Source organism: Phasianus colchicus, chromosome 4 (genome assembly GCF_987193195.1).
Source record: "Phasianus colchicus chromosome 4, bPhaCol1.hap1.1, whole genome shotgun sequence".
NCBI lineage: Eukaryota > Metazoa > Chordata > Aves > Galliformes > Phasianidae > Phasianus > Phasianus colchicus.
In genome coordinates, this window is record NC_143439.1 from 45,993,308 (window position 1) to 46,015,389 (window position 22,082).

A 22,082-nucleotide genomic window follows, 5' to 3' on the forward strand; every position below is an offset into this window, starting at 1 on the left:
AACAAGGGAAGATCATCCGCATGGTTCGGAATGCTGCTTTTCATTTCTTTTATCTTTACCACATTATGCATTAATTCTTGGTGTTGTGAAAAATCAAATGTTTACAATAAGCTAGTTAATTCTGTCTTGAAATTGTCTGTAGAATCAGCAATAAATAAAATAGAGGTGAATGTTAGCTAGTTAAATATTATCTGGAGCTGATTGTCTTCTAGCTGCAGATGCTATCAATTATTTGTAACCACTCCTAGACAGTTTCATAACTGAAGCTTTTACATGTACAGATGCGATACTTCACCAGCTCTGCCTCTTATTTTCCTCTGGCATCACTCGGATCAATCATAAAAGCACACAGCAGTCCTATTCCCTGAAGTGTCTATCTTCTCTCCCATTGTTAGCAACTTCATATCCTCATAAAGAAAAGCTGAAAAACCAATAGCTGCACAAACAAAATAAAAGAAATTAACAAGCCAGAAGATAGTAAAAACTGGTAAAAAACTAAAAAAACTAAAAGCTAAAACCAAAAACCTGGGATCAAAAAAATCAGGAAAAAAATGCCAATAATTATGCCAAAGCTTAGCATGAGAGGAAAAAGGCTCCCATCCACCACTTTACTGTGGAATAGAGCTCTATTCTGGAAGTACTCAGAAGATGCAAATTATCAGACCGGTGCAAAAAAGTTGAAGATGAAATGTTTATGTTCAAATGTAAAATAAACATATTGTACCCAAGGTAAGAGTAGCTGACGGATGGAGCATAGGCCAGGCCCTTGGGAAATGCACAGCAGTTGTTCCTCCGGTATGGTTGGCCTTTGGCAGCGCTTTGGATATTCTGCTTGCTGCTGCTATGAGGGTGATGGTAGCACATGCACATTTTTAACTTATTTTCCTTCTGTCTTGTTAGGAGGCAAGAAGGAGGCAGTCGCAATGTATCACTTGCCTGACTTGAATATAGCCAATATGAAAAGTACCCTAAATGCAAAAGTGTTTATGTGTGACAAATTTGTGGAAACTAGATATAGGAAAGACTTCTGATGTTTTCGTTTCCATTCTCCTAGTGGCACAGGACCATTTCTCCTGCTCACTTATAACTAACTTACCAGGTACCTTACCCAAGAAGTAAGTTCCGCTTTCTCTGTGGGTTTATTCACACTTAAGTGACTATCCCTGTCAGGAAGTCAAAGTGAACTCAAATTGAACCAAATGTTTTCTTAGGACTCAGAATAGTTCATTTGTTTTGTTTTTCTTTAATTTCCATGCATCTCTGACTTGCTGATATCTTCCAGGAGCAGAAGTTCCAAATTTACTTCTGAAAATACTCTTTTCCTGGTCCACCAAAAGCAGAAGCTACAGGAAATTGCATGAGAAATGTCTGTGTAGATATCACCGTGTTTTCCAGGCCAGAAAATGAGAAGAAACTTCATATAAGTTTTCAGAAAATTGAGTTGTTTCTTGGATCCTTCTCAATCTTATGCATGAAAATGATGCTCTACGTAGTTCTGTGAGTTTTGCTGTTAAATATAACAAAGGGTTGACATTTTTATGTTCTGTTTCAGTTAACTGAAGCAAAATCTGTTCTTCCAAGTGATTCATTTATCCTATCAACCTTTCTATTTTTGTAAGATTAAATCAGGAAGTTCTCATTAAGCTTCCTTTCCTGGAATTCCAGTTGAGCATTATTACCCTCTGTTTAGACTGCATCACTTATTCAGCTGATAAGAGCAGAATATATTCCATTGGAGATACAAGAATTCTGCAATTAGATCACTTAAGAGGAGAATTCTGTATTTTCAAATAAATGATTATACCTTTGCATTCTTCAGGAAGTTACTAAGAATTACATTTTTCAATTCTACAGGCAAAAAAAAATATGCCACTACAAAGATGCATCTCAACAAATCAAAGGTAATATCTTGTCCTTGGCAGTAGGATGTATGTTGAAGCTCTTAATCTTGTAATTCTTATTACATTGCCAGCTTCATCATGATCTTAAGGATACTGAGTTGGCAGACAATGGCATGAAAATATCAAAAGGGGCACTGAGGCACACTTTTGCTGACCAGATAATCTCTCATAAGAGCACTGCTGCCTGGTTGGGGCCTGCATTCAGTACATCAGGAAGTGGCTATCGGGTAAAAGTGGTGATAAAACTGGAGGACTGCTATCAGCTCCTGCTCTTTCAAGCTGGGTCACAGCTTGAACTAGTTGGAACAGTTGATCTAGCTGGGTCTAGATGGTCTTTAAGGTCCTTTCCGACCTAAGCCATTCAGTAATTCTCTGAATGTATGATTCAGTGATTCCCATCTAAAGGAATAGTTTTAAGGAGGATCCAGGGAACTACAGGCCAGTCAGCCTGACCTCAGTGCCAGGAAAGGTTATGGAGCAGATCATCTTGAATGAGATCATATGGTGTACACCGGCCATCCAGGGCATCACGCCCAACCAGCATGGGTTCATTAAAGGCAGGTCCTGCTTGACCAATCTGATCTCCTTCTATGATCTAGTGACCTTACTGATAGATAAGGGAAAGGCTGTTGATGTAGTCTACCTACACTTCAGCAAAGCCTTTGGCACTGTCTCCCACAGAATTTTCCTGGAGAAGCTAGCAGCCTGTGTCTTGGACAGGTACTCTTTGCTGGGTAAAGAACTGGTTGGATGGCTGGTCCCAGGGATTGGTGGTGAATGGAGTTAAATCCAGCTAGCAACTGGTCATGGGTGATATTCTCCAAGGGTTGGTATTAAGGCCTGTCCTATTCAATATCTTTGTTTGTGACTTGAATGAGGGGATTGAGCGCATCCTCAGTAAGTTTGCAGATGACACCACGTTGGGAGGAAGTGTTGATCTACCTGAGGATATGAAGGGCCTCCAGAGTGATCTGGATAGGGGTTTTAGCGAGGTGGGGGTAGACCTTTTAAGAAAAGGGTAGCTGTTGCACAGAGAGACGTGATCTGTTTCTGACATGGTCACAGATATATCGACCTATATATTTTTGTATGTATTTATTTTTATGTATTTGCATAATTATAAAATGAAGCAAAATAAATTCTACAGGAAGAAATTACCTCTCATCTCCAAGTCCATCCATATTTAGTTCATTTGCATATTAGTTGTAATCCCCTTAAATTCTTCGCAGAGGTCAAATAACTCATAACTATGATTCTATATTCATGTTAACTTAGAGATGCCTAAACCTTAAAGAGTTCATAAAATAACTTAGTGTCTAACCCTAATTATTGCAAGCAAAGATCAAAAGACGAGCTTATCAAAAGTGGAGACAGTTTATTTCCATCTTGGAACAAAGGACAAAAGACACAGTGTCTTGTCCTTTCCTTTGAGGTTTCTCTGTCTGCTCCTTTCCACTCCCTTTCCTGATAGACTGCAATTTCTTGCCGGCTGATCTGTTGACTGAAGCACAGTAATCAATTCTGGGGAACATGTCAGCTACTTATTTTTATAACAGGAACAATGGAAATAGCATCACATTGTTAATAGAGGTAAAAGTGATTAAAAATACTCCCTTGAGTTTTCCTTTCTAGCTCCCACAGTCACAATGCACTGGAATTGATCCAGAACAAACTATGAGCATAGAGGCACACATTTTTACAGGAATCAGAGAACTTTGATTCATCTTCAGCCTGTGAAGGAATGCTTGACTTTTTAAAACTGCTGCCATATGAACCAAGAAAAATGAATTAGCCTTTCAATGCATGCATTTATTTTATAAGATTACAATTTCAAATCTAAAGCAAAATACAGATGCTCATTTCTAAATTGATCTTATTGTATATATCTGTTTCTTTACACTCTGTCTTACTACTACTACTACAAGAAAATCTGAGACCTTTTATTTGTTAATACTGCAAATTGCAAAGCGACATTCACACTGAATTTGTAAGATCAAACATAAAGTTTGCATAGTAGCATGTTCAGAAAATGATACCAGGTAATTAAATTTAGAATGGAATGGACATCATGCTTTTAGATAATATCTTTACATACATACACTAACTTTGTGCAAAGAGAAAGTTCAGTAACATTTACCTGTCTTAAGAAAGCAATTCTTAATTTTGAACATTTTGAAAATAAATAAATTTGAAAATTCTCCAGAAGATTTTGTTCACTGTATAACAAAGAGAAACTATTTAGAACAGCAATTCCAATTTCACTAGTGTTTTTATTTCTTTAATTAAAAAGAAGAATCACTGCATTGATTTTTCAGATTATCGTATCCAGTATAAGCTTCTTGATATGAAGATGGCTAAGACAAAGATAATTCAAATAGGTTAAACCTATTTCAGTCTTACAACGATCAAATAAACAGTGCTTGGTGTACTCCTTTGAGACAAGCCAGTCATTCAGTGCCAAGTATTATTAGAAATTCATTTTCTTAGCTGACACATGAACTTTTCATGCAGAGAGACCATAATGAAAAGCCTTGCTGTTCTGAGAATCTGTACTTTGATTTCTGGCATTGTCAGCTGCATCAGAAATAGTAGGTACAAGTGGGCAGAGGATAAAGCACCGGTTTTTCATCCTTGGGAAGCTATTCTTAATGGAATAGGTATAAGAGTTTCTAATGGAGTGTGGTTGAGATCATAAAAATGATCTGTGAAAGAGCCTGAAATTCCATCATCGAGAAAATAAGACCTTGTTCTTGAAAGCATTTATATACTCAAATTTCTGTGTACCCTTCAACCCCAAAAGAATCACATACATTAATTTATAGGAACAAGGGTTAAATTCCATTTTATCCTGAAGTAAACAAAACCCTTTCTAATCTAGAAACAAGATCATGCAAGATGAGAAATACTATTTTAAGACAAGTAAGCATCTTAATTGTCTGAGCTTTCCATTATTCTCTGCATTATGTTTCGTAGTAGCTACAAAATGGCTCTCAAATTTCTTTATATTATGCTCTGTGTGCTCTGTGACAATTTCCACTAGAATAACTAATTGTTTTATAAAGCAGTTCTTGGAGAGATTCAGCGGGATGCTAGGAGCCCATTCTCTTTTCTGTTTCAATGTCTGCTCATATCCAAAGATTCTGAGTACTGGGTATCAACAAGTTCCCTGGAACAATTAAATTAATTGTTAGGTTCATATTAGCTGTACAAATGCAGACACGAATGACTGAGTCCCAGTTCACTTAGTCTACCAGTGACCTCACATCTCTCAGTTCTTCCTAAGAACTACCTTTTTTCTTTTGGTCTGTGTGCTTTTCCTTCTTTCTTTGGAGAACATTGTTCAACAGCCCTTGATCTAATGTTCCACCCGTTCTTTACATACACTGGGCAAAGGAAGAGAAGACAAGAAAAAGAAACTAAGGAGGGCACTTCTACCCCTTGTAATTGCTAATGGTAGCACCCAGTTACGTGGAAAAGAAAGAAGGAAAAATGAATGGAAGAAACTGAAATAAATACCCAACACAGGTGCTATAAAGATTAGAAACTCCTATTATTACATGTTCATGGCTCTTTACACGGCTTATGGGAAAAATAGGCGTTATCAGAAGGAACAGAGGGAGCACTGTAGAACCCTGGTTAGCTAAAAGCATGCAATGGGCATTAGTGGGCAATATCTTCCTGCCTCCAGAGCAAGGCTGCAGCTGGATTATTCTTGCTCTCATTCTGTACGGTAGGCGGGAAGTTTCCCATGTGGCCCAAATTTCATAATAAAGTCAGGTAACTTCCTGAAAAGAAGTGGAAATAGCATTAAGAGCAACTGAACTCCTCAGACACCTGTCTAAGAGTTCTTGGGCAGTTCTTGGGTTTTACTCAGTTTTTTCATGTTGGCAATCACATAAAATTCATGCATTTGATTCAAAACTAATGAATACAAAACACTCAAAACTTACTGTTTTCAAGGTATAGCCTATATTCTTTTGGAGTTATATTCTTTTGGCTTATAGTTTTCAGTGTGAGATTCGCAATATGCAGATGTTATTTGCACCCTGGGCCAATTGGAATAAGGCTTTTATTTCTAAACTGTTTGCAAATAATCCTAGACGCTTTATCAGCTAAGAAGTTCCACATTCTGACCTGTTGGAATCAAAATTTTCTGGGTGTTTTGTGTTATCTTGCAGGGTTTCTTCTTAGTGCTGTTACTGATTTACATTAAGGAGCTGAGAGGCAAGCATATGGATTCTTAGAGCCTAGGTAATTAAGTTTATAAGGTCAATATGACATGCATGACAGATTCTAACAAGCTACTGGTAAATCAGATGGAAAATTCTGCACATACACCTTTCAAGTCAGTGTTTACACTTCCTTACTAAAAATCAGTTGCAAACAATACTGTTAATCTTGAGATTTAATACAACTGCTGTATCTGGAAAAAATAAAGATTTATCACAAAGAAATTCAAAAATATTTCTATACTCTAGTGCTGCTGATACGAACTGTAATTCTTCTGAGAGATGTAAAGGTTCTTGTTTCAAAGGAGAGAAAGTCCTTGTTTGAGCATGAAAGGTGCAGTGTCCTTTCACTGTTAATCACTTGCCTCATTGATTGTAGTGCAGGTATGCCCCAGCTGCCTTGAACTCTCTGAAGCTGTGATCAAACAAAAAGCAGGTTAGCTGAATCAGACTTTTTTTTTTTCCTGTGTTAATTTGAGAACTTTGTCATGTTAGAAGCACGTGACCAGAAAGGATCCATACCGTTGTTGGCACCACATCCTATAAATGAAGCTGTTCATACATTTTAGGTGGGATTCATGAAGAAATAATGAAGTTCTATATCAATTTAAAGCTGACCATAAGGCACACTCCATGTTTTGTACTACGCATTGTATATGTTAATAAAACTTCAGTCAAACTACAGTCAAAACTTCAGTCAGAAACAAAAGATTCAAATAATTCAATTGCATATTTGTTTGGAAAACATCAGAGCTGTATCTCTTCCCTGTGTGCCATATGTCAGATCCCAGGGGATCACTTCTCATTCACAGAGCAGCTGGACACTTAGTGATGGAAAGAGAATTGGATTCTTTAGAGAGCATTTGTTAATGTATTGAAGGTTCTATATGAAGCTGAATAGCTTGCCACAGTATGAGTAAGCTTGCAGTCTGGAATAAATTGTGTTTTAAAGAGTTACAAATCAGATTCTTGGCTCTTGCATTTTGCTGTGCAAACACAAGTTTTAAAAATGTCCATCTACAGCAGCAGAGAATCTTCTTCATTGCATTTTGAGTTTAAAATAATAGGAAGTTTGTTGTTGCTTTAGTGACATAACTGTTAAAAAAGTTAAAAGTTAAAAAATAAAAAATAAAAAAAAAATAGGTGAACTCAAATTGTCAGATGCACCGGGCCAAGAGTGAAAGCATCCTCCAGTCACTACTACCTGTTTTTGCAATTTGAAGTCTGATGAAAAAAAATGGCATTTCAGAGTACTAGAGAACTAACTTTTGTTTTGTTTTGTTTTAGTAAAAATTAAGTTCTTTAGTATCTTCCCGGTAAAAATCTTTCTATTTTTATGACTTTTTTGGACATTAAATATTTAAAATTTGTTCATGGTAGGGTTAGATATAAAGAGATTGCTCTCTCATGAACAAACTCATTTTACCATGTCTCTTTATAAAATGATATGAAGGCAAAACTAAAACCTCAAAAATAAGCAAGCTAAAAAACGTAGCCCTTCATACCTTGATATTGCTGAAATTTTAAAGCAAACTGACTGCCTTCTATGTTTCTTTTTCTTGTGTTCATGTAACAGAATGTGTCTTTATTTTTTAAAATGCGCAAGCTCCCATTAGCCTGTGAGTCACTTCTATGCATCATATCATGTGCACAAATAATATCATACTCTCAGTCTCTGTAACACATTGGCATAGAAAGAGAAATATAGCATGGAGAGGGAGGAAGAAGCATTTTTCAGCTGGCCATCCATTTAGAGTTCATAATGCTAAATTTTTGAGTGAAGAATGAGCACCCAATTCTACTCCTCCTCCTAATCCCTGCCAGGTCTCCAATCTGTTGATGAAGGCCAAACAGCCACTTCTTTTTGTCTGACCCTCTCCCCTTGCTATTGCTGGCTCTTAGTCAAGACAGAATCACATTCATCTGGGTAATATACACCTAATAAATCTTGTCCAACTCAGTTTGTTCTTACTGGCAAGACAGCTAGCTTCCCCCTCCACTTCTCTCGTCTTTCCTCTCATATCATTATGGGTGTTGACACTCCAGTGAGTTACTTAAGGTGCCCTTAAATAACTGTCTGCATGTGTGCATCCACCTCACTCCCTGTAAAACTCAAGGTAATTGCTGCTGTAAGCTGTTTTTCAGTTACAATAAGCAAGAACTTGAGTGCATACAATAAAAGAAGCCATCAAATTGGCAATCTGCAAGACAATTTTTATTAAGCACAGTATCAGCATAATAACCTCATGCAGCACTTTCCACAGTACAACTTAAGGACTGTGCATAAGAAGTACGTATTATTCTCCCAATTTGTCTACGGGAAAAATTAAGTATGAGAAAGCAAATGGAGAGACCAAGTTTGCCCCAGAAGTTGAAACAGGACAAGACTGCAGATGCTTTGAGTCTCAGTCCAGCATGCTCTCACGAGCACGACTGAGAAGGATTACAATCTGTCCTGACTTACACCAGGCCCAAGGTTGTTCACTGGTCTTTGTAACATGTGTTTTCTCTCTTTCCTGTCTCAGTAGCTTCACATTACATTAACAATAGCCACTCTCTAGGCTATAGTATCAACCCAGTACCTCCCCTGATGAATACTGAGGAGCAATTAGGCATCACAGTGTATGTGTTCCAGTTGCCATAGTTATCATGCTTTATTGAGTCATGGGTTTAAAATGATTTCCTGAGTCCTGGAGATTCCCCCAGGCTAAAACAGCAGCAGTCTTTCACATAATGGGTCAACTGGTCCAGGTGGATGCATGTGACTATTTCCTCCAGAGGAAATAAGTTTAATTAATATTAAGTTCATTTAGCTAAAAAGCCTTGGATAATGTTTTTAGTTACTGTGTGGAAGGAAGGAAGGAAGGAAAGAAAGAAGAAAGGGAGGGAGAGAGGGAAGAAAAAAAGAAAAAACAAAAGAAGAAAAAAAGAAAAGAAAAATTTCATTCCTTCTGCTCCTTGCAGCCCCCGTTGAACACTGAGTGGCTGACATCACCTGTTCAGGGGGTCCTGCTGAAAAGTCAATCTCATCAATACATCTCATTTATATTGTAACAGCACAGCTGCTTCACAAACAAATTTTTAAAAATTTGACATATTTAAGGCAACGGTCTTTCTGTTTTCATCTATTTTAGTGGGAAACTTGCATCATACATCTTGTTTTCATGGAGGGTGCTGTTATTTCTGTAAAAGTTTACCTTTTTTCTTGATCAGATTGGATGTCACGCATGAGCACAGAATGAAGTAGAATAAGTGGTTCTTACCATTGAAATGTCACTGAGAGCTCCTGGTGCTATGGAGCTCTGCTGCCACGAGGCCACCAAGGTAAATGTCACTTAGGGATGATGCCTCAGCAGAGAAAAAGTTGTGTTACAGCCATCTGTTAGGGCAGGTCCCCTGTGACCTGCATGCCCACTGGTATGACTACTTCCACCACATGCATGTAGAGGTGGCTGGAAATCAAGATTTTATTCCTTAGGTTTAAGTCCTGATTATTTCAGGTTCAGCAGTGATCAATTACAAATGCTACCTTTATCACTAACTTAACAGTCTTTTAAACTAATCTTTAATTGAAGGCAGACTCATCAGCAGTAGAAATCCTTTAGACTTCAAAAAATGTCTTAACAACAATATGGAAAAGACATCCTTTATCTCTACTAATTCCCGTAAACCAGCAGTATTCCATGTAAGCTAAGGAGCTTACCCTCCATATCTTAAATGAAACAAAGTATTTATTTTCGCTCTTCCTCAGTTTTCAGTTTCTCTGTATTTATACTTTACCAAATTATATCTCTTTATTGAACTACATAATTGGTGTAATTTTTATTTCTTATCCTTTTGTGCATGCATATAATAGAGCCTTCCTTCAGTAAAGTGTGAACCTGCTAATTTCATTTTCAGCCTGAACTGTTGAACTTGTGTTATTCTAGAGTATTCAGAAGAGATAAAAATACAGGGCTCACTGATCACTTTCTTTAGTCAGTTACATGTATTATAAAGGGTAGGAAAAGGTTTATTTATTTATTATTTACTGGTAAAATAAAGAAAAAAAGAAGTATTTTCTGGGATCAGTACAAGTAACAGCTCCCCATACATGATGAGTTGGGAATAATTCTAATGTGAAACAATGGCTTTCCTCCATGAAGAGCAAGGAGCAGTAACACTGCTTATCTCTAAGAAGTGATAGCGCAAACACTCTTTGTCAAGAGGTCTGAACAATTAAAGACTCCTTTAAATAATTACTTTTCAGTAAAGTCAAGTGCTACAAAATGCAAACTTAATTATTTCCTAGGCAATAGCTGAAACAGGGACATCCTCGGGGCTGTGGAAATGCTGCACACAAACACCCCAGTGAGTCCCAGTCCAGAGCCAGAGGCCTGGAAACCAGAACGTGCTGTAATCCATCATGCTGCTGCTCAGAGGACATTCACAGCAGCTCGGAATGGCCACCGCTTGTCTGACAATCCCGCAGTTGTACCAGGGCTGCCCGCTGTGTGCCAGCTGCTGGGAGGAGGGCACAGTCAGCTATTGAGGCATCCGGGCCTTGAAGGGAAAAACCAGACAATCAGGCCCTTCTTATGAGATGCTGTCCTACCAATCATTCCCTTACGCAGTTACAACAGAAGGAGAATTCACCTTTTACAGAATAATATATGAATAATTGCGCCTGTTGGGCAAGCTTTTACAATTGCTTTAGCATCCAGCACAAGCTTATTGACTGTATTAAGGATAACAATGCTGCACAGAAACAATCTTCCTAGGCAGGCTGCCTATGGGGTCCCTTCTCTGTCAGGAAGCTGCCTGCTGACCGAAGAGTTTGAGAACTAAAGAAATTACAGACCAAAGCTGTGTTGATTTCACAACGCTCCCTGCAGCCCAGTGAGTGATTACGGTGGCTGCCACCCGCTGACACCCATGCCTCAGGTGGAATGCTCCTCTGAGTACATTTTACAGTGAATGCCAGAGCGGTGCCTTGCTTTTCAGTTGAGAACATGCCTGCTTAAGCAGCCCCATAGAATCCCGAGTTAAAATGCAAGCCAGAGAGACTGCATGTCTTCAGGGGTTGATAACGAACTAGAATCAAAGCATTTCTCTTTCAGATTAGCAGCAAGAATCTAATCCAGGTCAGTGATAATCCTCCGGCGTCTATCGAGCCATATCCCACAGACACCACTCCATCAGAGGTCTCCCCAGCTCCAGCAGTGCTGAGAACATCCTCAGACTCCACGCAAGGATGGAAGTTCCCTTTTGGCTGGAGGAGCTGCTTAGCTCTACATGCAGAACAGGAGAGCACATGGTGTTCTGGCATCATCACCATTCATTTGCAACTTTACAAAATGGTGGAGTCGAGGCTGATAACCCTGGGCTGAACTCCTGACAACTTCCCTTCTCCCAGTGCCTGCACAACATTTGACTGTACTCACCATCTGTGTGCTCATCCTCACACTCTCCTGCTTTCAGTTTTCAGTTCCCTTGCACACTACCAAGTCCTCTAAACCCTTCCCATTTATTTTTGCTGCAGAGTAAATGTCCATTCTCTCCTGCAGAAGCTTCCTGTGGGTTCTGTGTAGCAGCTTCCCATGCAGGGATGCAGACTTGGGCCAGGAAGCAGTGTTTACAGCAACAGCTCTGCTTTTTACCATGAGTATTAAGTCGATGCGCTGTGGGCTTCTGCATCTAGCACCATCACTGCGATGGAAGCACCTCTGCACCTGCATTGCTTTCCCATGTTTTGGGCAGTTTGGTGGTGTTCTGGTTTTTCTTCCTTTTGAGGATGATTATAGGAGGAACACGTGAATTTCTCTTTCCTGAAGTTCAGACTCCACACACAATCCACAACCAGCCTTCTCCATCCCTTGCATTACTATTCTGTCACTTCCCAGTCTACCGAGTGCCTAAGAGTGGAGACAATGAGTGCAGCCTCAAAGCCAATTAGGTGGGATTACCCTGTCTGTTAGACAGCTGGAGCTCAGCATGTGCCCGCCCTCCCTGTTAGCCAAGAATTCCCATTGCACGGACCCCACCAACCTTGTCAGCACATAACTGTTGTCTACAACAGGCACTCAGGTAAGCCTGGCGGTGCCAAAAGGAGCTGAAGCTCAGATATGAAGAGGTGATGGATTGAGTGGGTAAAGTATGTAAAATCAGGCTTGAAGATATAGCATAGCTCCATCTTCTTCAGGGTTATTAAAGTAAATTAATGACCTGGAGCCGTGTAGGGGTTTCCAGAAACAACACTGCTATGGCCCATAGGAGGGGGAGATGGTTATTCTCAGGAAAATTGTCTGCTAAGGCACCACACCATACATACTCTGTATCTGAAAGATCATAGCACAGAAACAATAACTGAAACTTGGAATAACAGCAGAGAGTGTAAAATATGCAGTTGTCTTGGAGGAAAATGAACCAATCGCAATCTTCGACGGGACTCAGCTATTCCCCAAAATCTCACGGCACTCTTCTCCACGCTGATAGTTTCGCAAGCGCTCAGAAGTCGCCGTGCAGATTTGCGTTTGCTTTCTGCCGCAAGCATCGATCACGACAGAAGCGGTGGGGCAGCCCCCGAGGAGCGGGACGGGGCGGAGCGGGGCGGGGGCGGGGGCGGTGCGGAGCCGGGCGGCGGTGCCAGCTGCCAGCCGCCGCGGAGACAGCAGCGAGGGAGCTTGGTGCCCGTGGAGGTTCCGCGGCGGGCGGGACACCATGATCCTCACTCGTAAGCTCGGAGGGGTGATGGGGTGCTATCGGGACGGGGCTGGGCTGGGCTGGGGCAATGCGGTGGGGTTTGGAGGTGAGGGGTGTCCCCTCTCAAGGCAGCACAGCGGTACTGAGTCTCGCTTTCCATGCTTCTCTCTCCCCTTTGATGCTTTTTCTTTTCTTTTCCTTTCCTTTTATTTTCTTTTTCTTTCTTTCTCTCTCTCTTTTTTTTTTTTTTTCCTTTACACTTTTTAAAGAAACTTTTCTTTCCGGACGTGCTTACGAGCCGGGAAGTGCTGTGCTGCCTTTGAAGCCGTGCGTCACACGAGTCCCCTGGCCGCCAGGAGCCCGGTGGCCGCCCGCAGCCCGTCCCACGGTCAGCTGGGTCTTCGATCCACGGGGAGCATCACCCCAGGCCACCCGGGCAGCAGAAGGCCCGAGCCGGGGGCGGCTACAGCCTCACCCCCATTTCAGCTGGCAGTGATTTGATTTCCACTGCCGCTGTGAAGCTGTTGAGTGATGGGTTGCCATTAGGCCACTGAGTGCTTTTTCCAGTCAAGAACACTTACCTATAGATGTGTACGTGGTACTACAGTTAATTCCCCCCTCTCCTCCCTGCCATTCCCCCACCCCTCTGTTCTCCTTGGGAAAATAAAAGTACTGAAGAAATAATTGCATGAGAGCAATATCTGTGGCTGGGTCCGAAGTGTCTGTCTGATGTGTCATAGGAAATGTGAATTAAAAAAAACAAGGAATGTATTTCTATCTTACTCATCAGTCAAAGATGGTTTTCATTTTTCCAGGATTAAGTGTGATATGTTTGAAGAAGTTCTTGGGATCAGACCAGTGTCACTACTCTGGTCAGGTTATATTTGTAATGGTTTTCCTAGTGATGTGTAGAAAGGCAGGCGGTGTCCGGGCACAGTCCCCATGAGCCCTTGAGCGTGAATCAGGTCTGTGTCAGATGATGAAGCACCCATTGGGCACATGGTGGTTCTGCCACACTGCCTCCCCTCCATGTGCCCTTGGCAATATCCTGCTGTGCCCAAAGGGATCCAAGTGGCTGGAAAGCAGGGCTGTGTCCTGCTGTAACTTATGGGTTCGTGTTACTGCTCCAGTTTGCCTGCAAAATCCTGATTAGGGCTGAAGCTCTTTGATTGTGGAGCAGAGCAGAGTCAAAGGAAGATGTAGATGCTGTTTGGGAGAAATCCTTTCATCTACAAGGTCAAGGAATCAAAGCATTTGGCACTACCTTTGTAACCTCTGGGACCTCTGATCTCTTTATCTTCCTTTAAAGTTACTTGGTTTGTTAATCAAGTTATTATGAAAGGGAAATGCAGCTACTTTTTTTTTTTTTTTTTTTTTTAAACTGAATGGAGTTTTTGTTAAATTCCATTTCTAAATAGTAGTTAAAAGCAAGAATATCTTGCCATCTTTTTTGTTTTTCTGAATCTGTTGCGTAGAACCAGTCTAGGATTTGTTAATTTTCAAGCTAGGATCTCTCCAGCCCATGCTGCTGGGCCCAAGGAAGGGCAAATGCTGGGCACAGAGCCACCCCAGGGACCTTGTGTGCTTTGTGAGGCTGGGAAGAAAGAACTGAGGTTGTCCTTATGGACTAATCTTGTCTGTTTATGTTGGGGTTCTTAGGGGATGAGAGGTGATTTGGTTTTACTGTTCTGTTTTTTTCTAATCCATTACATTCTAGGCAATGATTTGTTTCAGGCATGAGAATTTGAGTTCTGCAAATATTTAGAGATGCAGTTTGCATGATAACCTTTTTTGTTGTTTTGGTGGTTTGTTGTTTTTTGTTTTTTTTTCCTTTTCTAGTCAGAATACCCCAGTGTGTTATATTTCGGTTTCTTCAGAGATTCAAATTACTCTTATAAGTCCCCTTAGATTGGAATTTTGCTATTGGTTTCAGTATAAACACAACTGCACCCTTGTCTGGTGAAAAGGAGATGGAGGAGGAGAGCCCATGTGCTTAACAGGATGGTCCTGTACTGTAAACAAGCACTTCATGCTTAACTATCCTTCCTAGCAACAGGAAGAAGGAAATGAGGCTATGCAAAAGGACCCTGACATGTTTCAGACAATGCCAGACCCACCCTCGCATTCATACAGTATAACCAGAAGACTTGGGGAAATAAAAATAACTTCAGATGTTTCCCTTTCCTTCCTGTGCATATTACAGAAATACAGCAATCAAATGATCTGCAGTTCACAGAAAACTTGCTGGTTTGATCTCCGCTAAGTTAGGAGATGATACTCCCACATAATTCATACACCTTTACTGGGTATCATACTGTTTGGCATATTTTGCAGTTCTCAGTGTTTCATGAATTGTAGAATACTGTATCATCTCTTGCTGTTCAGTGAGTGCCAATCTTCAGTAATTCTGGTCATTTCAGCATTTCCAGGTGTATTTCTAAATTTTTCCTTTCCTTTTTACTTTTTCTTTTGTTTCCCTCCTCCCCTTTCTCCTGGTTTAAAGGAAAAAGTAACCACCATGAGTAAGTCCATTAAAGGGGCATGGTTGGAACTTTCTGGTTCTTTTCATGGGACTCTTACTTGGCCATGCTTGCTGATACCAAGTAGTACCCTTACCTGCACAGCAAACCTTTGAAATCCATAGGTTTGTTAGCACAGTATGATGCCACTTGACATAACTGGCTGCAGTAAAGTCATTCTTGAGTTGACCAGTTAGTTGTAATTCTCTGGTTTTCATTATCTGGCAGTTACTGATAATACTACACACTTTTCTGAAGCAGCTCTTCTTTGAGAGAGCATGCTGAGGGGGAAGTTGTTTCAAATACTGGCATTTGTTTCCCTTAGAAGTGCTGTGCTAGATTGGACAGGATCAGGCACAATGTTATCCAGCCTGTCTCTTAATAGTGACACAATGTGATGGCCCACTTATTCCTGGTGGTTAATTTTTTTTTTTTTTAAGTCCAAAATGGTACAGAATTCCTTAGGCTTGGTTTTAAATATATTTATGTTATATATTATATATTATATATATATATATAAAAACCTCTCAATTCATGTGCACTTCTCAGTCTGTGCAAAGAACTTCCTGAGGAGATGCATGAAGGACATTCTCTTAAGCCAGAGATGGGCACGGTTTGACCTTCCCAAACCCATTCTTGTTCCTTGTGGAAGACTTGAAATCAAGAAAAATATATCCTCCGCATTCCTGTGTTTTGAGGAAGTTCTTTCTGTGACCCTGTGAACCAGCAGGTCTAGGTGCTTGTAAGTGTCAGATTATAATTGTAACTGTAACAGTTAGAATTGTTCTGGGAAAATCCAGTTTTGCACCTTCTGTGTTGATTAAGGGAAATGAGTGTTCAGCTGAGTCCATACGTGCTTTAAGCTTGTCTGTGTCACTGCCACTGGAGCTTCTGACCTTTATATCCAGTACTGTGCCATCCACACAGGGCTCATATGGGGTCATCACTGGAATGAGCACTGAATGCTTATGGTGCAAAAGAGGTCCTTTTCCCAGATTGTCCTTCTTATGCATGCTGATGATTTTGAGATTGAGTTTTATTAGTCTGAAAGTAACTGAAGAAAGCCTACTGTGAACAGCTAGTATCTGCCCTCATACCCACTATTTTTTCCTAGATCTGGAAAGGTGGCCCAGACTCCAGCAGGGTGCTGGTGCTGTGCCTGGGAGTCACAGTGGTTAATGTCTACCCTTCTATCCCTGTTCAAAGGCCATTCTCATCAAGTCATCTCTGAGGGAATGGGAGGTTAAAGTCATCTACTGTTTCCCAATCTTTGGAGGAGGATTCTTTTCTCACTCTGGAATCTGTCAACATGACCTCCTTTGGAGGATTTGGCTAAATGCTTTCTCTGCCCCAAATAATCCTCCTCCAAGACCACCCTGTGTTAATCAGGCCAGATAAATAACCCACGTGCCCAATTATTTCTTAGGAGTTTTTTTTTTAAGTCACTTAACATCTTATTCTTCTTCATTTCTGAACCTTTTAAAGATGAATGAGGAAAGACCATCTTTAATCTATAAAAAGAATTGTTCTTTGGCAGGAAAACTTTTGTTTAAACAAAGTTAATTTTTAATCTTTCTTTATATGTAAAAATCATTTAAAATAAATGGTGATGCTGGTTTACAGTGCACAGTTCTGGTTTACGGTGTACTTGATGGTAAGTGCCATGATGCACTGCAATTCCTCTGGTTGCAATAAAGACCTCCTTGGTCTGGGGGGGTAACTGATGGGACTTTGAGAAAGAAGTCTCATTTTAGATATTTAGTTATTGTTGAAAATAATTAAAAGGACTGTGAACCTTATTTCAATATGCTGAAGACTATGAAAAGGAGATTCAAGTTAATTAGGTTTTGACTCACAAAAGCAGCATTGTGTTTCCTGGGCTTGCTGAGAAGATTGATGTGCAATAAAAGCTACTATGTTATGTAAACTGCTGCAGTTGGTAGGAAGGAAAATTAAATGCAGCCAGCAGACACCTATGTAGATATTTTGGAAAGCAGTCACATAGATATACAAAATATATATATATTTTTTAAGTCAGTTTAAGTGAATAAACAAACTTTGAACTCCATAAGTAGAGTTAAGACATTTGCTCTTTCAGAAGGCTCAGCTGAAAAAAATTGTTCAAGCTTCCTGATTTTTTTTCAAAGCAAATATCAATATATGATCTTAAACATCTGTTTCCTTACTCCTTCTTCATCTGTTCCCACACAAATTCCAAACATATTCTGTTTCTTCTCCCAGTGTCCTGTGGTTTATACATAACATCAGCAGCATAGTTACTGTTTTGCTGCAAGGCTTTCTAACTTGAAAAAGTCATTCTTATGTTTAACCCAAAGCCAGCAGTAGCACAAGGAGAGTGTTTCTTCGATGATCATCACATAGCTGAGAGATATTTGAGTAACATTCGCCACCACCACTTCTGTCCAGGACTTCTATGACTAGAAAGCAGTGCATACATTTGTTGCCATATATGGTTTCTTTCAAGAAGTTGTTTTTTTCCTCCCAGAAACTTCTTATTTCTTATTTTTTTTAAATTGTATGCATCCATATTCACTTGAATTGATTATTGAGGTAAAGCGGAGATTACAGCGCATGTCATTCGGCTATAGAAGATGAAGTGAAGCATGAAGATGTACAGGAGCATAGCACAACAGTTGGTCACTACTGCAAAGGGGCCTTTTGAGCTTTAAAGGTGAAAAGAAGAAAGACACCCTCTTAGGAAGGTGGTTAGCTTGTGATTCAAAACCTACAAGGTCATCATCACTACAAAATCCATGCCTCATATATTTTCTATGACTTGCTGGTTCTTCAAGAGATTAATTCTTCATGGATTGAATGTGTCTGAATAATATTTTAGAATAGTAATGTAAGTAATCATGTAGAATAAGGAGATTCCAAATGTGTTAGAAGCTTGGCAAAAACTTTTAATGCGATTCTCAGAATTCTCTAGATTTCAGATGTGGAATATTTATTTACTAACTTACCAAATTACAGTGTTTGAGGGCATTATGCTTATAAGATGCTGTCTTTCTTTAATTAAATATTTGCTTTCTTCAGTGAAGTGCTGGTTTCTTGAAAGGTGTGGAGCAGTAACTTAATACTGCCTAAGGAATATTTAACTGTATAGGTCTGAGAAGAAACTCTTGTGAAGAGGCATTTAATTATTATCAAGCTACAGTAGTGCATCTACAAAATGAAAGTCATCTGGGGTCATGGATTCATAACAGGCTAAGTCTTTAGAAGTCATACTGTCCTCATTTAAAGAGGTGCAGGCATATGACAAATTAAACCACTTTTGTTTGCGCATAGTTGCCACAGTGTTTGTTCCAGGTTTGTCCCAGATTTTGCGTCCAAGTTCATGTATCACTCAGTCACATTAACTGAGTGGCTGGAATAGTTTGATCAAGTCTGGTGCTGGAAATTTAGTTTGCATGTCAGGGATGCAATTCAAGCACTTGGAAAAATGATTGCTTGTATTTGAGCAATGGAATTCTACACAAATAAGAAAATTTCTCATATCTGAGCTACAGCTGGCCTTAAATATGATACTGGGTGGTCTTGGGCTTCTTGATAGCTCACTCAAGATAGTGTTTTAGAATTGACCATCAATTTCAGAGGGACACAGTATGTCGGGACAGTTTCTGATTGAACAGAAAAAAGACTATAAGCCCTTTTGCAGCCATTAAATGGGAGCATTGGGAAACAAGCATGCAGTTGGAGATTTTTGCATTGCAGCAAGGAGCAAGTGGTTTCATCTCTATCTTTTGTGGTAAGAAATCAAATTGTCTGCACTGCATAGGAGAGAATCACTCATGCAAGCTAGTACAAGAAAATGTTTTTGTATTCAAATTTTGCTTTTTTTTTTTATTTCATTCTGAAAGAAAGTATTAAAAAGTGAATTTCGGTTAGAATGGCCTGGTCGAAATTTAAGACCAAGAAGAATGCCAGACAAACTGGTTCTTAGGTATGGCATTGAAGAGGGACCTTCAGCAGTGGAAGTCCATTTTAGCTTAGATTTTATTTTACCAGTATTGATTTGACCAATCTAACTAGAGACTTTTACAATCCACTCTCTTAAAAGAGCCAAAAGGTGAGATGAATAGAACTGATTTGTGGAGGTGTCGGTATAGCCATAAAGGTGTCTGAGTTGAGGCAAGAGGAAACCATCTGCTTGAAAGAACTGTTCATATGACGTTTAGCACTTAGGTGAAAATGAAGCCCATTCATGACTGTACAAAGATGCATCTGGTTTTGCACCTTTTCTTCAAGACACTGAAAGAGCTGTTGCTTAAGTTGTGTGTTGTTTCATGGAAGCAAAAAGCAAGTAAGAACAGGAAAATAAAACACTCTTCTAACTTGGGTCTCGATCTTCCTAGTCCAAGCTATACTGCTGTGATTTTTTTTTTTCTTTTTTCTCCTGAAAGGACATGATACCATCAAACTATACTTTTTTTTTTGTTTTCAGTGACAAGGGAGATATCATCCAATAAGATGATACACACCTTAGATTTTTCTCTTCTACAGTTGCTGTGTAAAACCAAGTGTGAATTAAGTTACTTTTGCTATAAAACTATGAGTCTGCACATTTGCAGTGTTGGAAAACAAAATTAACCAAAAGAAGTTTGAAGTTCCCATTTTCACTCTTTGGGGAAGAATGGAATCATCCTAATCACCCAGGAAGTGGGTAAATAAGGACTGATGGTTCCCAAGCACACACAAAAGGAACTCCGACCCTTGATTTGAACATGGAGGTCAGCTTTGTGAAGTGGGCTAGCAAATAAAGCTGTTTCCAATAAAAATTTCCTGTTTCCTCTTTAACACATTTGGCTGCTGTTTGCTTACACAACACTGAGAATAAAGACTTCATTGTATTCCTTTTTTTGTTGTTTTGTTTTACTTTCTAAGAGAATTTCTTGTGTATCAGAACATTTAGAAATAGTGCAGTTTCTTTCTTGACAGCATTTCTTTGTACAAGAACCTCCTGTTGTTGGAGGCAGGAGGCAGGACAGGACATACGTCTGAAAAGCTGCGTGGACATTTCTTGTGTGGAATGTATACTGAATTGTTGGTTATTGTAAAGCTTTTAAATGACGTGGGTGTTTGATTTTGTTGTCATGGCCAGCAGTAGATGGGAAGTGGCCCTGCTGGGCTGGAGAGGGAGGAGTGAGACCAGGCCCTTGCCCATAGCAAGCTATGTCAGCTTACATCTTCAGATGAAAACTTTCAGTCTTCATCTGAATCATAGCATGGCCTAGGTTGGAAGGGGAACTTCAAGACAATCTAATTCCAGCTCCCCTGGCATGGTTAGGGTTGCTGTCCACTTAGACTGGGCTTCCTAGGGCCCCTTCCAACCTGGCCTTGAACAGCTCCAGGAATGGGATGTTCACACCTTCTCTGGGCAGCCTGTGCCAGCGCCTCACCAGCTTCTGAGTAAAGATTTTTCTCCTAACATCTAAACAAATTCTGCCATCTTTTAGTTTAAAAACATTCCCCTTTGTCCTATCACTATCAGTGATAGGTGCTCAAGAAATATGCTTGTCATGGGAAATTATGTTTACCTAGCCTAGCAATGGACAGATGCACTGGTGCTTTACTACTCTGCAACTCTTGTGGCCAGGTAGGGGGAGCCTGTGTATTTCATTGCCTAGATAGACTTCCTGGGGGATTCTCAAAGGCATTTGGAAGCAAATATGCCTTGAAAATTCCAAAGGCACCTGATACCTGGGCAAGCATTAAATATGACTTCCACCTAACTTGCATTTGTATTTGGAGAAAAGTTTCTACAAAGATAAGTAAGTTAAAAAAAAAAAAAAAAGTCTGATAAATGCATATTCTTACCTTTTTAGCTTTAGATATACTTTCCAAATCATATTTGTGAGATGCTTGTTAAATGACCTATGAACAAATATTTAAACACATGAAAGAGCTGCTGTAGTAGTAAGGAATCTGACACTTGTTTCATTTGTGCTATAAACATATAGCTGCATTTTTAATCAAGAGAAATTCTCTTTCAATCTAGTTACTTCTGCAAAATGTGACCTGTAAAAGACTATGTTTTATTCCAGACAGTCTTAAAAATTAATCTTTTTTTTTACTTTAATGTTTTCATTTCATCTGATACAGCAATATTGTTACCTGTACTTGCTGTACATGTTTTAAATAAATTTTAGTTTGTTTTTTTTTTTTACCTTAGCTATCTTTCCCATGTACTTCCCAAAGATGCTAAAATTAAAATACAGCTTTAAGCAAAGCATTACAATTCCTTGCAATTGGAGTTGAAGAATGCTTTTTCTTAATGAGCAGCTAAGTCAATATGTCTATACGTGCTTGTTCTCATGTGGTTCTATAACCCAAAGGTGAAGCAAACACAAGTTAAACAAATATCTGCTTGTCCTGACTCCAGCGAGAGTAGGTTTTTAACTGTTTATATAGAATGTAATGCTTTGGCTCAATTTAACCCCTTGATTTGGATATGTGTCTTAGCAAAGCAGTCTGGCAAAGCACAAATATTTTAATCCTGGTGTAGCTGTTTGAAAAATCAGGGGGGCACTGCAGTCTTTTTTGAGGACCCTAAAATGTGTTTGCTCTTTCATCTGATTTTAATTTTGTATACCTGTATCTCACAGGGAATATTTCATAGCATTCCAAGAAGTCAAGTTGTTTTGCTTATGTTGTGTTTGGCTCTTTACCTATATGCAGTAGCATGTATTCTGAGTAATTGTACTGAACTCTGTGCAAAGTTTCTGCAGCAG

At 39.6% G+C, this 22,082-nt stretch overlaps 1 protein-coding gene and 1 long non-coding RNA gene across 7 annotated transcripts in view; one reads left to right on the top strand and one right to left on the bottom strand.

Annotated features, from left to right (window-relative positions):
• Positions 1-22,082, top strand: part of DLC1 (DLC1 Rho GTPase activating protein) — a 219,560-nt gene that overhangs the window by 170,988 nt on the left and 26,490 nt on the right. The window contains exon 1 of one of the 6 annotated variants that reach the window (XM_031588629.2): positions 12,528-12,842. The exons of the other annotated variants lie outside the window; for them this stretch is intronic. Within the exon in view, the coding sequence (XP_031444489.2) occupies positions 12,830-12,842 (13 nt within the window). The 5' untranslated portion in view covers positions 12,528-12,829. Of the gene's footprint in view, positions 1-12,527; positions 12,843-22,082 lie in introns of those variants that run through there. 6 annotated transcript variants of the gene reach the window in all.
• On the bottom strand, positions 2,381-10,469 carry LOC149918231 (uncharacterized). The gene is made up of 3 exons (XR_016466160.1): positions 9,328-10,469; positions 6,496-6,545; positions 2,381-3,402 (listed from the first exon to the last, which is right to left on the bottom strand). It is a non-coding gene; the product is annotated as an uncharacterized LOC149918231 (long non-coding RNA).